The sequence below is a fragment of the Vicugna pacos genome, chromosome X, assembly GCF_048564905.1.
Source record: "Vicugna pacos chromosome X, VicPac4, whole genome shotgun sequence".
Taxonomy (NCBI): Eukaryota; Metazoa; Chordata; class Mammalia; order Artiodactyla; family Camelidae; genus Vicugna; species Vicugna pacos.
In genome coordinates, this window is record NC_133023.1 from 27,907,217 (window position 1) to 27,925,134 (window position 17,918).

Genomic DNA, 17,918 nt, shown 5'->3' on the forward strand with positions numbered 1-17,918 from the left:
TGCTTCAATAAGTAAGCATAGATTGATTATCATGGCAAATAATGATATTAAAAACTTTTCCCTCCATCTATATATTATGAAAAATTTCAAAAAGATACAGAAGTTGAAAGAATAATACAGTGCACAAACTTAACACCTTCTATCGCGGTTCCTATATTAATAGTTTGTTACATTTTTTCTGTCTTTTCTCTCGTACATTTCTTACTATTTAATCTGAAGGTAAGTTGTAGATGCTATTTCAGCACAAAGTCATTCAGATTATATTTCTGAAGAGCATTTAGTCTCATGCATCATCTAGTATCCTGTCCAAATTTATGTTTACTTAACTGTCACAAGAGTTTCTTTCGCTCTTAAACTAGGATCTAATGTTAGCTCACACATTGGAATTGGTCCTCATGATGACACTTGTTTGTAATAAAATGTGAAGTTTCATAAATTTCCTGTATTTAATATATTATATATATGTCCTATCACACTAAACCTGTAGGTTTGCTACAGTTAAATTCCAACCAACAGTGTTTATCTTTCTTTCCTTGAAACCATGGGAGATGGACTTTTTAGTGAATTTTAGGTGGAAATAAAGCAATTTTATTAAGTTATTGCTTGAGTCTATACACTACTTTAGTCTTCACTACATGCTTCTGACAGATATTTATAGAAGAAGAATTTGAGGCCAGAGAGGCTAAAATACTTAAGCCACATGATTAGTAAGTGATAGAACTAGAATTAAAATCTAAGTTAATGTAGTATTATATATTCTTCCAATAAAATGGATGATTTCTCATCTGTCTGTCTATATAGAGGAAAGAGGAGAAGAAACCTTTTTTGTCACATTTGCTAAATTGAAAGAACATATAAAATGCAACCTTTCTTACTTATTTTTTTGCTGAAGTTGATACTGAAGTTAAACTCCTTAAATGTACATTAAGTCATAACTTGAAAATATTCGAGATATCAGAGGGAGAGCCAGCTGGAGACTGAACAAAAAATTTACTGTAGATAAGCCATATATATATAGATATAGATACACACACACACACACATATATATATACACATACACACACACACATATATATATATATATATAATAAGGAGGTAACTGTTCTAAAATTAAGTTTGTGGGGTTTTTTTCATGATCATTTTGAGTTTATTGAACATCAAGTGCTACATTCTATAAGGATTGAATGACACTGCTAAACTGCAAGTTTGCTTTTTTACAGGTTATCTGGCAAAATACATGAGTGAAAAAGTAATTGACTTACTTTTTCAAACATTCTGTCATTCTATAAATGTTGATATTAAATATTACATCATTCACAGTGTAGCCTTTTGATTACATAGGATCTTCAAGCCCTCATTATATTATGACAGAGTTTCTGGCTTCTTTCACCATCTCTAAAGAGGTAACTCAGACTAATATAGTTCAAATTCAAATTATTCGAGCAGGTCACACCTTGAGGGTATGTATGATAAGACAAAGAGAAAACGTTATTGTACACCAAAGAAGCATCTCTTACATCTGCACTGAGACTTAGTTCGTTTCTTCTGACATCACCAAGACTACAAATTGGGTTCCCAGGGGTTTGACATGTATCTTGGGATGGACAATAAACTAAGGATTCTTAAATAAACACATGTTTCTATTATTGCAGATTCTAATTCAGCTTAAAAAATTAATCTTGAAAAAAAATTAATCTTGATTTCTTTTTATAGATCAATGTGGTCATTTTCTAGGTGAAGAACATGGTGTGAGCACTTCTAAACACTGGTTACCATGGGCTGTTTCACAGGTAGTCGCCAAGCAGGCACACTGAGAATGGTTAATGTGTACAAGGCAACACATTAATCATGCAAATAACAACCCTGCATATATCTAGTGCACAAAGATGCTGGCTCAAACAAAAGTATTGATTTTTATTTCTCTTTCTTCTTTCTAAGTGTACACAACTGATCATACCTCCTCACTCCACCATAGACATGCTTGTTCACTTTCGTCCTTCTGCTCTTGGAAGAACTGGCCATCAGACTTCCATCGTCTTCCACTGTACTCAGGTATGCAGAGTGCTCTTGGACCAAGACAGGTTGATTAAATGTCAAAGTCAATAAATAAGTAACTCTAATTCATCCATTTGACATCTTTGCAGGCAGAACAAATTTATTGTAAATTATTATTTAAATGAACTTCTAAAAATATAGTATACATCATGTATGTGCATATATTTAAGAAAATTTTTAAATCCTTAGATCACTTGAATGAAGGAGACTGTATGCCCAGATTTAAAACATAAGTATTTTAATGTAAATATTAAATGGCTAGCATTTATGTTAATTTTCTGACTTAGATTTTATTACTCAAGTTCTCATGAACTTAAATATAAAGCTGTATAAAATGTAGTCTTGCAAGTATTACTCTGTTTTTGTCTGAATATAAATTTTAAAAAATGATAGTTCATTTTTAAAGCATCTCTAAACTTACTACATGCCATTCTAAGAATTATTTCAATTCATCGCCACCATAGTCCTATGGCAGAAGTACGGTCAACCCCATTTTACGGGTCAGGGATATGAGATGCCCAGAAATTAACATCAGGCATCTAGTAGGAGGTCGAACCCTGACCTGAACCCAGGACATCTGGCTTCAGCCCATCTTCATGACTATTCTCACAGCTACCTACAGATTGCCGAGTCATAATTGTATTACTACCAATGAAAATTTTACATATGTTTTTACATTTATTATTATTTTTTACTTCTGGAAGTGATGCAGGAGTTAAGTAAATGGAAGTATATACTTTATATCCTATGGGACACCAAGGAACTTTCAGAACCCTACCATCTGCAAGGCAGTAGAAGCAAATATAATACAGGGGGTTCCCCATGTCAGTGCAAGACCTGTGAGTAACTGACGTGCCCTCTTTTCCAAAAAAAAAAAAAAGTCATTTAGAAAAAAAATTTTTTGAGGCTATTAAATTTTCTACATGATTACTGACTTATACATGACCTGAAGCAATACTGTGGAAATATGCTTGACTCTCAAAATATTAAAGGAATAGTATCTCAAAAATATTAAAGAAAACAGACAAACAGTAATCCTTCTCATACAAAAGGGAAGGTATAGTAGAGATCACTGTCTTTCACAGAAATACTTTTAACAGGGCAGATCTTTTAAATCATTGCTTCATAGCAGGGTCAGCCCCTTCATCTTACTTAATTCTGGGGGACAGTTTAGTTGCTTACATTTTCGGTGGCAACTGTGTCTACTCAAGGTATCTGGCACATCAGCATGGCAATGATCAGTCCTCCGTCTTGATAGCTTTAGAAAATCCTGTTTGATTTCAGTTACCCTAAGCCTCTCCTTTCAAGTTGTAGCAAATCTCCAAGGTTTTATCTACAGTCAGACTTAAATCAATAACCATCCTTTTAGCTACTGAATCCAGACCGCTTCAACCTTTTCAATGTATTGCCCCAACCTTTGTGATTTTTGTTGCCTTTTCTTTTTGGCTTTTATTTTTCACTTTCTATGCTTGAATCATTCAGGACTTCCTCTTCTTTTAATTCATCTAGTCGACGTTCGTTGCAGGCAAAACCAGTTCATCCTAAAGTATTAATTGAATGAACTTTTTGAAATACAGTATGTATTATATATGTGTAGGCATTTAAAGAAGGTATATTTAGAAATAAAATGTTAGGGCTTACTTTTCTAAGAGTTTGCAATTACTTTTAACCATCAGGGAAAAACAGATTTCTGTCCCTCTCTTGATTTCACTGATAAATATCAACTAACACACACACCTGAGTAGCTAGCTGATTAATCTAAAATCTAGTAATGACAATGCTAATAGGATAAGTTTTAGCTATTTCTGAATATGACTCTTTGCTGAACTTAAGGAAATGGCTACGGTTCATTACTTGTTTCCTTTGTTTCTGATTTGCATCCATGTGAAGAACTCTGCACTGTGAAAATCTAACTTCACACAAAAGTTGTTTGTATAGATTTTGAATCCTGAGATGAATTTGGTTAGGACATCACAACTACAAATACCATAAACTCATAACAGGCCACCAGAGTCTCTCAATGACAGTGTGTTACTGCGTAACAGAATAAGAGGAACACTGATCGGCAGCAAATGTGATCATCAAGCCTTCTCCTTGGTATCAAGCATGCTGTTCTGAGCTCTTCTTTCTTGGTTTTCAGTTTTTTGATTGTTATTTCCAAATAGTTGCCATTATTTATTTCATTTGTACTCAATTATGTGACTCACTGTGTCCAAAGGTCAGAATAGTGAAAATGAAGGAAAAAGAGGTGAAATCAGAGTGATTTTATTACCCAACATGTATCTATGATCCTTGTAGCCTGTGTCTCTGGAAAACTCTGTTGATTGTTAGCAAGCTTGAATGCCCTTAAGCTCTGCTCAGCGTGAAAGCTACATCTGCTGTCTTTTACCTCCACTTGTTTCATCTTTCAGAGTCATCGGAATTGGCTCTTTAATGGTTTTATTGTGTTTCCTTTCAAAGAAGTTTGAGATAAAGATGCACTAAAACTGTTACTTCTTTTTTTTTTTAAAAAAATGCACCTGTTCTCTGGGATGCTTTTTAATTTCCCTTTGTACCCAGGTGGATAATGTAAGCAATGCTAGAGTGATTGTTGGATACTAATGTCCAAGAATGGTGGGATGTGGTTCAATTTAGAAGCGCCAATATTCCAGGCCACTTGGCAAAATGTGAAAACATGACCTTCTTGGTTTTGTAGTTTGGCTCATTCCCAGTGATTAAAGTAACCCAATTTCTGTCCTCCAGAATTTGTTTTGTAAAATAGCCAAAAAGTAAGTAATTTACATAAAACAGTTGTTAATGTAGTTGAACTCTGACGCTTGATTCCAGTCAGTCAATTACATGTGATCAAATTGGGACATCATAAGTGAAAATCTAGTGAACTTACGCTGGTAGAATCTCTAATTAAAAGTAATATAGTCATTTGAAGATACATGCAGATAAAACTTGCCTTTAATTCTCACTACTGTGACAGTATTTTATAGATTTTCTGTCACCACCTATCCTACTTTGAAACAATCTTAAAGCAAATTTCCATGTTTTTATTGGAACTTAAGCTGGGAAACCTCTATGTAGTTTGAGAGGTGATAAACTAGGACATTGTTCACTGCTTTTTATTTAATGATCTCTTCATTCATCAGTAACATTAGCAAAGTGTTTGGTACAGAATGGAGTCTCAAGGGACTTTTATTCTAAATGATACAAAGGGAACATTTTCAAACAGATCTTTGTGGGCTTATGAAACTCAGATAAGAACAGTGGCCACATTCAGTCTCCTTCACTAATTTTTGAGCCATACTTTTCATAGTATTTGATAATAGAACATACACTCTACTAGGTGATGGGTATAAATAATATGACAATTAGTTGTACACACTTCTGTTTAATGGGATTTTAATCTTTGCCTCACCTTCTTTGCCTTGATGTGATAACCAAATTTTATTTAAAATTCTCCCTAAGATTGTAGAAACTTCATACAGCAATTACTACCCAGTTTGTTAGATAAACTGATTAAAAAAAATAAAACCTTGAGCAGCAATGCATAGTTTTCATTAAGATTTCTCTTTTTTGTTGTTATCAGTAAACTTATATACATTGAAATATGTTTAATACTTGAATATTGGTCTCTTGCCTTCTTTTTTTCAGTGTGAAAACACACTGATTTTTCAATAACATCAAAAGCAATTTGAAAAAGAAAGGAAAGATTAAAACAATGCATGTTAAATATTAATAAAAGACTTTTCTGTTAAAATTTTTATGTGTACTATATTAAGTGTTGCAAATAAAAAGTATGCAGTTAGGACATACATGTTATGAATGTTTACCTTTAAACAGTTTAAAGACTGGATATTCTACCTCTCTGGAGTAGGACTATTTCCCCAGCCTCAAGAAATAGAAACAATAACCACATGCCTTCATTTTCAATCATCTATTCTTATACCTTTTCAAAATCCCACCAAGGACGATGTTTTAATTGATATCATGCTAACAGGTGAGTTGTTTTTCTTATACTTTACGTATGTTATTTTGTAAGTATTAATCAACCTTATTCTATCCTAGAGTCCAAGGATTTTAGAGGTAGTGAACACTTTGGAGATCCGTTATCTCTACAACATTATTTTATTAAAGAGAAAACTTAATGGGTAAGAGATGAAGTTTTGTGACCAGAATCACAGCTCTTAAATGATGGAGCCAGAATTGGAAATTAGGAATCTGTGTACCAAATCAAGTTCTTCTAATTTTATCTACAAATCCAAATACATGAATAAGTAAATTTGTACAGTTCCTATGGTGCTACTCAAATATGCCAATGCTTATTGCTCAGAAGTTTACAGAAATTCCAGTGTTCTGATTTTGTTTCCTTTCCCCCTTTTCTTTATAAGTAGATAGTGTATTTGGATTAAATTTTGGCTCCAACCAAGAGTGTTCCTTTTTTCATGTCATATTGAAGATGTATGTTTTTAAATTTGATTGTATTAAGTGTTTGGTCACTTTGGATTAAATGACCTAATAATGTGAGTCTGAAATAAAAATCAACTCTTTATAAGTTTTCTTAAACACATTTTAAATCTAAAATTGGACATTAATAATTTTAACTTTTCAACTGTAATTACTGCTTCTAAAACTATTCCTACTACTATGATCTATTTTATAAAGTTCAGTTTCAGGGCTACAAGGAACACATATGTTAAGGTTTTTTAATGTAAATAACCAATTTACTCTCCAGAATGGTTATACTGTTGTAATTCATGCTGCCATCAGGAGTCTATTACAGACATTACTACCCATTTTCTTGAACCTTGTAAGCCCTGAGTATAAGCATTTTCCTTAATCCCTGTCAATCTGATTGTGGGAAAATTGTATCTCATCATCATTGCAAATTTACAATCTTTTTTTGTTAATGCTGAAGCTGAACACTATCATTGACCTATTGGAGTTCTCATCTTTCCTGATCATCTCCTCATGCTCTTGGTATGAAATAGTTAAGAAACATGAAGAACATAGTTGTCATCTCACATAAAATTCCCTAATGAATACTATGTGATGAGAAGAGACATACAGTTTAGTAAATACTGATTGCAGGCTCAAGGAAGCCAGCATTTTAATATGAAAGAGACTTGAGCATAGATATAAACAGAAAGAATAAGCCACAGTTGAGCAAAAGTTAAAGCTATAAAGGAGGTAGGATTTAACTGATGGGCCAAAGCTCTGGGAGGACTCGAATCAGAGTTGAGGGAGAAGGAAGAGCCGTGAATAGGAGGGGCATTTGTACCTTTGGACAAGTGGAGATAAGGTAAAACAAATGTGAATGTAGATCAAGTGTAGATAGTAGAGGGGCTTTCGTATTAAGAGCATTCAGGTTTACATTTTTCATCTGCTGTGAAAAGCAGATATATTAAGAGATCTGAAGAGTGGCACAGTGGTTTGAAATAATTTCTGGAGGGAAAGGAAGATGGAGCTGACAAAATTCAAACACAAAAATGTAACTGGCTGGGGTTGCAAACCACAAATTTAGGTAGGTACCAAGAAAATTTGTGTTTGTGAAGTTTATACCACTTGTAGGGCTCAGAATTCCCTGGTGTGGAGGCACTCAAGGCTGATATGGAACTTTCCAGGGAATAGAATTTTCAGGGTAATTGCAGCCAAATCACTTCATAACTGTAAGAGTGTTATAAAAACAGATTGGATCAAGATTTTCATATTAAAAAGTGGAATAATTTGTGGCTTCTCAATTTTCTTTAATTGATCTAAAATGTTTTCTGCTGTATAACAGGAAAAAGCAGTAAGCTTGATCATCGAAAATGTATTAGTCTTTTGTAGTTTAAAACAGACTCTTTTAAGTAAACTCACTCTCTCTTGGGTGAATGTTTAAACTCTCAGGTTCCCCCCTTTTTCCCTCAACCTGAGGATGTTAGAGACCAAGAAAGACACTGACCTCTGGTATCTTCCTCTCTTACACTTTCTCTATTACTTGATGAAAAGAATCCTCCTTTCCTTTTCTTGATGATGAAGTCTCTCTCTCTGTTATAACCTCCTCCTTCTTCCTTTTGTGGAGTCTTTTTTTTTTCTAGCCACCATGTACATGTCTTCTTGTACTCATATTCCTTGGCAATCTGGCCTCATAATTTTACCTGAATTGAATTGTTGAAGGGCCACAAGGAAATATGACTGACAAGAAGAATAAAAATATTTAACAGATATGCCAAATATTCTTATTAGAAAAAGTACTACATTAATGCCTACTCATTTAAATATTTATAAATGTATTAAAATTATTTCATGGTAGGACCATGCAACCCCTTGCTGTCTTTCAAAAGAAGATGTAAATGTTCCTGCTGATGCTACAGAATTCACAGAACCCCCTTAGGAAAGTTGATAGCAAGACTCATAATATAGCACCAAGAGAGGGGTTGATGCATGTGAGAAATCTCACAGTATTTCAGATCCTGCCTTCCTCATCTCTTTTATAGATAGACAGACAGACAGATAGACATATAGATATAGAGTTATAGATGTATAAGATATGTAGATAAACATATCTTTCAAAATTCACTATTTTTCCAAGAAGGCAATATTTTTAAAACTGTAAACTCATTATCACACTTTTATATTGCCCCACTTCTCTGATGTCTTTTCTGCTGCTGCTATCTTGGCTCTTTTCATTTTGATCCCTTCTCTCAGAAATACTGCCCTTGGCTATTCAAAAAACTCTTTTAATTCTGTTTAATTAAATTCTGTTTAGTTCTTTAATTCTCCTGTGTGTTGTCTCTGTATGTTCTTTCAGTTGACCATTATGCAAGGCAGGGTATAAAAAAAGATTGTATTTCAGGGGTCCATTCATATTTTAATCTATGCCAACTTAAAAAAGTGAATGAGATAGGGTGGCTAGAGAGGAGATGTCCTAAATACCTGGAGAATAGTAGAGATGTATGCAAAGCAGGCCAGTAAAGAGTCCCATGAGGACCAGAATGCTACAGAAAAGCTTTCAAGTAGCCTAGGAAACTAGGATTTGTTCTGCATCACTGTGGCTATGCCCAATCTTTAACAAAAGACTCTGGAGTTTTTTTCAACGTGGAACCTGAGGCTTAGAAATTTCCTGAAGCCATACAATGAGTAAGTGATAAAACAGGGTCTTGAACACATCATGTCTAGCTATCTTCTCCAGGACCACCTGTCATTCTAAGTTGACTGATTATAAGTGGTACTTTAAAAGCCCCGTACTGATAAGGCTCTAAAGAATGTCACTTGCCTTTCTTTTAGCTTCCTCCCCCTAGATCTCAGTGAAAGGGGCCTCCCTCTGTCCTATCAAAGGACCTCAAGAAATGCCCCTGAATGTCCCTCCTGACACACTTTTTCAGCTCTTTGGGGCTCTCCATTCCCTTTTTAACATTGCCATTATACAGTAGCTCTGTCTGATCCACACATGCTTGGATTTCCTGTATTGGCCTCTGGGTTCAGCCAGGACATGTTCCCTTGCTCAGTGACTGGCATCTATGGGCTCAGTTCCCACAGTTCTCTCTCGTCAATAATTATGTCCTCCATCCTAGCCCCCTACTTGTAAATTTACCTCCTACTTAGCTGGAAATAAGGATGGAAAGAGGGAAGGTAACAGTGAATGGAAAACAGGGATCTGAGTTAAAAACATTACAAATTAGGGCCCAATGTACACGTTAAGAATTTGAGGACACATCTCCATTATATGTATGTCTGTGCCCTTGCTCATATAACCATATTACAAACCTGCTAATTTATGTGCTTGCTAATGGCAGGGGTTATGTTAATTCATAGATTTCTTCCCACCTAAATGAGTATTTCAGTCTTGGCATGTATGTTGATAAAGCAGGAATTGAATATTCCATCACTGGCTATTTATCAAACATCTGTTTTGTGCTGAAAACTGTCATATGCACATTTCACAACTACCTCATGTTTGGAATATACATATACACAAACATATATACACTTTGTATTTTGACTTTGTGTGGTATTCTCCTTGTGAAATATCACTATGGATTATATACCCAAAAGTTACATGAATGCATGAAGCAGTAATTGATGCATGCAAGTAGTTGCTTTGATTACTTCTATTAAAGTAGCAATAGTCTTGAGATTAGTGAATCTTTTACTTAATCCAAATTTAAATGCAATGTTAATGGTTTGATTCTAATGTTTCAGTATAAGTGGACTCTTTTCCAGATGTCAGTAGTTTTATTGAAGAGCAGAACAAAATAACAGTAGGGATAAAGGTGTGCGTGCCAATTGATATAATTATCAAATATCAACTTCCACTTTGGGAGTTGATAAAATGTAAACAAAGTACTAATATAGCACAGTTATGATAAGTTAATCACACTTATGGGATGTGGAGGGGCAATACCCAGTGCATTTGATTTCACACATTAAAATTAGTTTATGAAAATTTTGGCCCTGGAGGCCCTCTGAATCTTATCTAAAGTACCTCCAGAGTTGAATACGTATTTATGTTAAATGTGTAGTGATCATTGCCAGTCAGGGTGTGCATAGCTTTATACAGAAGAGAGATAAATAGGTGTAAGAAGGAGTCCCACACTCTCAAAAAATCTCCCAAATTCAGACGGTCAACTATTTAAATATTTGATTTAACAAATAAGCAGTACTGGGTGATTTGAGATTGATGGGCAGGGAAATATGTAACAGTCACTTTATGTTTTAGTTTAATCGGGTTATTTGTCGTAGTTTGCTTTGCTCATAACAAATAGGTAACACTCTTGTTCTATGGAAAAGTAGATGTAAAATGATTGTTACAGCCACTTTTCAGGCAAGTAATCTGAGACTCAACTTGCTTATAATTTAATTATTTTTAGGTACTGTTTGGGAGCTTTAATCTTTGGAATTCCTTTTTTCTCCTTTAGTAGCTCTTAAAATTCAGTAAGCAGTAATTGGAAACTTATCAAAATTTAAATTTCCAGGTCCGCACTCAGTTATTCTAATTCATTATGTTTGGGGTAAGACCATCACAAGTTATTCCAATGCAGGCTGTCAGAAGACTACACTTTCAGAAATGTTGATCTTTACATAGTGGTCTCAAAATATACCTCATTTAGTAAATGTTTTTCAGCCTTCATTTCAATGTATGTGTATTTACTTGTAAAATATTTCCACGTAGTGTCATCAACTCATATATTTAATGTCAATAAACTGATCTCCTTTTCATAGAGAATTAAATACATGTAATTTATAATTTTTTTCATGATCCAATAGTTCATCATATACAAATCCCATTTTACAAATAATAAAATGTGCTTCCATTTAATAAAGCTGTAGGTGGCTTTTTTCTTGGTTTTTTTTTTTTTATTTAGTCTTTAATCCCCTTTCCATAGGACACAACTTTTTGTTTTGAAAAATGTCACAGCTACAGATGAGCACAGTACAATGAATAGCCCTGTACTTTTCATACAGATTCATCTCTTTCATCAACTGTTAACTTTTGGGGAACTTGCTTTATATCCTTTCTCTATCTCTAGACATATAATTTCATCTCTAAAGCATGTATGGCCTTAGAAAAAGAACTTTCTCCAACATAATTGCAATACTGTCAAATCCCCATCACACTGTTGCATTTAATCACAAAACATTCAATGTATAAAAATGTGTAGAGATTTAAAATTGGAAGACACAAGTGTGAACTTGGGCAAGAAACATCTCTCTGTATATTTTTTGTCTTCTCTATCTCCTAACACACTGAAGGATGTACCAGATAATCTCTAAGTTTGCTTCTAGCTAGTGATTCTATGATTCTTTGATCACTCACTGTGTTATCTGATGGCCCACTCTTTATTCAGGGAGGCTACGTGATCTCTCTGTTTAAAACAATGTCATTGTCATATTTCCGAGTAATGTCCCTGAGGCTGGGAAAATAACCAAAAAACCCAAAAATGTTAACAGAAATGACTCTGTCTTCCTTCTCTGAATTTCTCTGTATCCAGATCTCTAGTAGGAATTTAATTGCTTTTACAAGCAATTTAAAAATACTACAGCTAGTGTCTGTATAAATTCATAGCTCTTATATCAACAGAAAAGAATAATCTCTCTTTTTCCATTTCTCTTTTGCATTGAGGACTACTGAACTTGTTTGCTGAGTTTTTGAATTATAGCAAATCTTTATTGGTTTTGAGAAGACATTCATTGAAAGAATAGTACCAGAGCAGACTGGAAAACAACACCTCCAGACCCCCTTTTTTTCTTTTTTTCTTTCTGTTATTTATTCCATTATAGTCAGAAGAGCACAATCTATATCATTCATCATCATTTAGAGTATTTTAAATTTATTGAGGTTTGTTTTATGACCCAGGATGTGGTCTATCTTGGTGAATGTCCCATAGAAGCTTGAAAAAAATATGGATTCTGCTGTTGTTTTGTGAAGTGTTCTACTTATATTATTTAAATTCTGTCAGTTAATTTTGTTGTTTGGATCTTCTGTGTCCTTGCTGATTTTCTGACTATTAGATTTCTCTACCAGTTGCTGAGAGAGGGCTATTAAAATGTATAACTAAAATGGTGTATTTGTTTATTTCTTCTTTTAGCTCCATTGATTTTTGCTTCATATAAGTTGAGGCTCTGTTATAGACACATAAGGATTGTATGTCTTTCTGGTGTATTGGTATTTTCTAATTATCTATTGTCCCTCTTTGTCTCAAGGAATTTTATTTTCTCTAAAGTTTGCCTTATGTGATATTAATGTAAGCATTCCTATTTTTTAAAATTAACATTTATTTACATGGTACATCTTTTTCTATTCTTTGTCTTTCAGATTACCTACATAATTAAATTTGAAGAAGTTTCTTACAGAATGTTGTTAAAACATGTTTTTATATATATTTATAATCAACTCTACCCTGGCTACCCTTTCCCTCAGCCTGCTACCCCAACAAGAGAATTTGAGTGCCACCTGTTTCTACCAAGCAAGAGATAGAAAATCAGCTCCCCTCCCCCCTTTTTTTTGTCTGCCTCTCTTAGCTGATCTGCACTGGAAGCTTCTGTAGTGCCTTGTCTTTTTTATTGTCTCCATTAGTTTTTGAACATTTTGTTACTTTCTGGCACTATAAAATGTTCCACTTGCACCTTGTATTTAACTTGCTGTAAAGCTAGAATTAGGCATATTTCCAAGATTTGCTTGACAGAAATGAGGTATTTAGTATCTGAGATGTGCTTATTGCTAGATGTGCTCATTGTTGCTGGGATGTCCCTTTCAGTGGACAGAGCAAAGAAATGTAATTATTAAAAATCATTATTTCATACTGATACCTCCTCTTCCAGTCCTACACCATAGGGTTCTTTATTCACCTCACTCTCACTTCTCCCATATGAAAAACCTGGTTCCCAACACATCAGTTCAATACTCATTTGCTGTGTCATAGCCATATACCCCTTATTTTTTCAAAATTACTATATTCTTTTTTTATTATATATTTTTATTGAAGTATAGTCAGTTTACAATGTTGTGTCCATTTCTGGTGTACAACATAATGCTTCAGTTATGTATGAACATACATAAATTCATTTTCATATTCTTTTTCACCATAAGTTACTACAAGATATTGAATACAGTTCCCTGTGCTATACAGTATGAACTTGTTTATCAAAATTACTATATTCTTACAACTACGAAAAAGAGAGAGAAGAAAAGAAAAAGGAACCAAAAATTACCAAAGTTAAAGCTATCTCAGCAGTTACTTTTTCCTCCTAGCATATATTGCATGACAATAGAACAGTCAGAGAACTGTGGCCCAAATATTCTTTAATTAATTCTTTATTCTATGTAGTTTTGTTAACAGTTTATACAGGGATGGATTCCTTATTTTTTAATTTAAATTCAGTTTTAACATTCGCTTTTTCAAACTCTTGAAATTTTATTTTGTTTCTGAATTTGTGAAACATGTATTGTTCAAAGCTCAAAAGTGTATCAGAAGTCCTAGTTAAAGAAATCTCATTCTCATGTCTTTACCATCCACTACATTCTTAAGCAGCTGGATAGATGACCATCTTGACCATCTTCATTTGATTCTGATTTATCCATACTGTGTGTGTCTTTGCAAAAATGAGTGTATATGAATAAATGCATATATACACACATAGTTCTAGTTCTCCCTCTATCTCACACAAAGGTAGACTACTATATAATTTCTTTTGCCCCTTGCTAATTTCACCTAATAATGTGTCTGGAATCATAGTAAAATACTTAATGGACATTTTTCTCATTGGTTTTTGTGAGTTTTTAGTACCTCAGTTTTTTGCTGCACTGTTATTTATATATAAAATAGTCTCCACTACGTAGATCTTTTCATCATTTCCAATAATTTGCTATACAAATAATACCGCAAAGCATATTCCTGTACAAATAATGCCTTTATATACATATTGTTTCATATTTTAAGTATATATTTAAGGTATATTTCTACAAGTGGTATTCATGGGCAAAATGATAAATAAATATACAATTTTCCTATATGTTATAAAAATCCCCTTCATAAGTGTTGCAACACTCCCATTCTTTTCCAAGGCATCAGCTGATAATCTGGTTCAGTATACTTAAAATTATCAATGTCTATCATTACAGAGCTTTTTATCTTTTATACGTATTAGGACTAAAAGCAAGTACTTGGTATGTAGCCTGTAGGTATGTTTTGTATAATTGATTGATTTTTATATTTATTACTTTAAATTCTTATTAATGTTGTAAAATGTATATTTTTGCATATGTAAATATTAACTACTACAATCAATTTTTAGACAGTGGGCTCAAACAAGCTCACACTAATACCTGTTATTTGAATAGTTTATAGTAAAATTCCAAGAATTTATGAGTTAATTTTATATTATTTTTTAATATTATAGAGAAAACTATTAATAATGTTGAATATATTCTTCAAAATGGCATTTAAATCTTATTTTAAAATATACTCTGAAAAATGATCATCTGAAAGATTTCCTGTTAGAAGGAGGTTTGGATTCTATTTCAATCTCCACTGATGTTTTTCCTCTTGAAGGTCACATTGAAGTGTAATATCTCTTTATTATTGTCATTAGCTCATGAAAGGCCCAAGAATCTTGTCATGGCTCAGTACTGGGACAGCTTCTTTGAAAAGACTTCTGCCTTCAAGTTTCATGGTCTGAGTCACACAAAAGGTACAGGATTTTTACCTTATATTCTGTCATTCTATATGCTGTCATATTTCAGAAATGATGAACTATATGTCTTGTGTTAATAAATATTTCATGAAAATTAAATATACAATAAAAATTTTTGATACAAATTTTACTAAGTTGACAGAAAAGCATGGATAGTATAACCTCTAGGTATATTCATTGCATCTTTAGTTTTTCATTCCATAATGCATAAATACAATTTGTAAAATATTTTGTCTCTGAGATTTTCGAGTGGTTGACAGTCATACCACTTAATACAAAAGCGTGTGTCAAAGATTTACGAAAATTGAAAATACCAGTGTGCTAAATAAAGCTGCTCACATTTATGAAAAATAATTGTGTCTTTACAAAGCTGATGATTCTCTGAAAATTTATTAGAGGGTATATATCTGTTTGTATTATATATATTGATCACCCCCAGCTGCATACTTATGAACAGGAAAAAAAAATACAAGACATAAGAAATAATGAAGTTGCTTAAAAATCTAAAGCTTACAAAATATGAATTTGCTCAAAATATTTTTAGTCACAAAAAACTTATCATAATAATTATGGTAAATATAAAATACAAATTATCTTAATATAATTAATACAAAAATAATGACTAAAATTAGTAACTACTAATAACATTCCAATGTAAGGTGGGTTCATGACTTTCTTTTATATTTGCTATAGTCATTTATATCTGCATCCTAAATCTCATTAATTTATTTCATTTAACTCTCACAACACCTACATGGTGTAGGTGTTATTATTCTTCTTATTGAATCAAGGAGATTACAGTTCAGAAAAATTAGCTTACACAAAATCAGAGCAGTTGCTTATTGGCAAAGCTGAACCACAACCACAGTGTGTCTGGTTTTAACATCTTTGTTTTCGATTTATTTGCAATGCATTAAAAAGAGTATGACCTACAGTTCACAAAAGAGGAAGTACAAATGGCCAAAGAATAACTGAAAATCTGTTCCACGTCACTAATACTCAAATAGATACTTCTTTAAATGATAGCCAACTAAGTTTTTCTTTTTTCTTTATTTTTCTATTTTAATGGAACTAATGAAATTGGAACAAACAGTGATTTGGGGAGTACAAATCACTACATAGTGTCTGAAAAGTATTTTGTAATGTACATAAAGCAACTTAGAAATTATCACCCTTTTGACCCAGTAATTCCAATTCTGGTGAGACCTTTTCAAGGAATAATCAAAAGATGGGTTATTTATCCACAGAGATGTTTGATATTAAATTGTTTATAATAGCAAAAAAATTGGAAACCACCTTAATGCCAAATAACAACTTTGTTATATTTGTAGTAAGTATTTATATGTCTGCTTAAATTTTAATTTTACTTATCCATTAAATATTTGTGACATTTTCTTTTTTTAAAATTTCTTCCATTGATTCTACACTTTCAAAGTCTTTCTGCATTATGAAATCCAACGAAAATTTGCATATATTTTCTTTTTTTCTTCTTCTACTTTGTTTATAATGGGGAAAGAGTTATAGGTAGGTAAGCGTCTTTTTCATTTGCTCCTTTAATTCATTCAGATTTTGCCTTTTTGCTATGTAATCACAATATAATTTGATCCCCCTTATTTAACTAGCAAGATCTTCATCTTTTCATTGAATAGTAATTATTATTCTGTTGTTTTATTTTTGCAGCGTGATATCCTATATTCAGATTATATGTATTGTCTCGTATAGATCTGTATTTCAGGTCTCATTCCAGTGCCATACAGTTTAAATCCTTCAGTTTTATGTTTTCTTATTTTATTTCCTTTTTCATTGTCATTTAAATCATTACTTTCCTTTTATCATTTATTTATCCTTCTAGAAAAAATTTAGAACAGTCTTTTAACAAGTTCCAAAAAGTCCAAGTAACATTTGATTGCAATTACCTTAAACCTATAGGCAAATTTGAGACCTACATCTTTACAATATTTAGTCTTCTTACCCAGGACCATTCATTTCCTCAATAATAATAAAGTCCGTTTTTGCATGACAACAACATAAAGCTTCCTGTGGCAGTACTCTGATTTAAGTAATACAAATAATGGGTAATGGTGATCAAAAGATACATACATACATAAAATGGTGGGAAATCATCTACTTTAAACATAGAATTGTTGATGGGAATTATGGAAATTATTGTTTATTTTACCAAAGTCAACAGCCTTATTGCATTAGTTTATAAAATTTTCATTTTTGTTTACTAATTTTGAACTGCTTATATACTGAAATGACTTTGGTTGGTTTTTATTTATTTTTTTAAAATTGCTGGACTTTTGTTCTGCAGGAAGTGACTTTTAAGCTATTTTCAAATTAAAAACTAAATAACCCAGTTGGTAATTATATGTAATGTAATTTCTGTGCAACACAGAAACCAACATTTTGTGTTCCAATTTAAAATTTTCTAATTTGAAAAATAGAAATTATAAATGCACTTTCTTAATTATAATTTATATTGGTCTTACTGTCTTTAGATGGTTTTCAAATTTAATACAGTTTTCTGCTGAATTTTTCGATTAGTGGATACCCTGCCTGTGCAGTGGGTTGATAGTTCAAAATATATTCCCTGCTGATCTATATAATAAGATCGCCAAAGGGGTTTATTTATTTTCTATAAACTTCTTATTTGGTCTGGTATTCTTACATGGTATAATACTAATGCTAAGGATG

The 17,918-nt window shown here is 32.6% G+C and overlaps 1 protein-coding gene across 1 annotated transcript in view; it reads left to right on the plus strand.

Moving 5' to 3' along the window:
• Nucleotides 1-17,918, plus strand: part of CFAP47 (cilia and flagella associated protein 47) — a 421,952-nt gene that overhangs the window by 332,689 nt on the left and 71,345 nt on the right. The window contains exons 55-57 of the mRNA XM_072956043.1: nucleotides 1,941-2,054; nucleotides 5,889-6,045; nucleotides 15,120-15,218. Of these exons, the coding sequence (XP_072812144.1) occupies nucleotides 1,941-2,054; nucleotides 5,889-6,045; nucleotides 15,120-15,218 (370 nt within the window). The remainder of the gene's footprint in view (nucleotides 1-1,940; nucleotides 2,055-5,888; nucleotides 6,046-15,119; nucleotides 15,219-17,918) is intronic.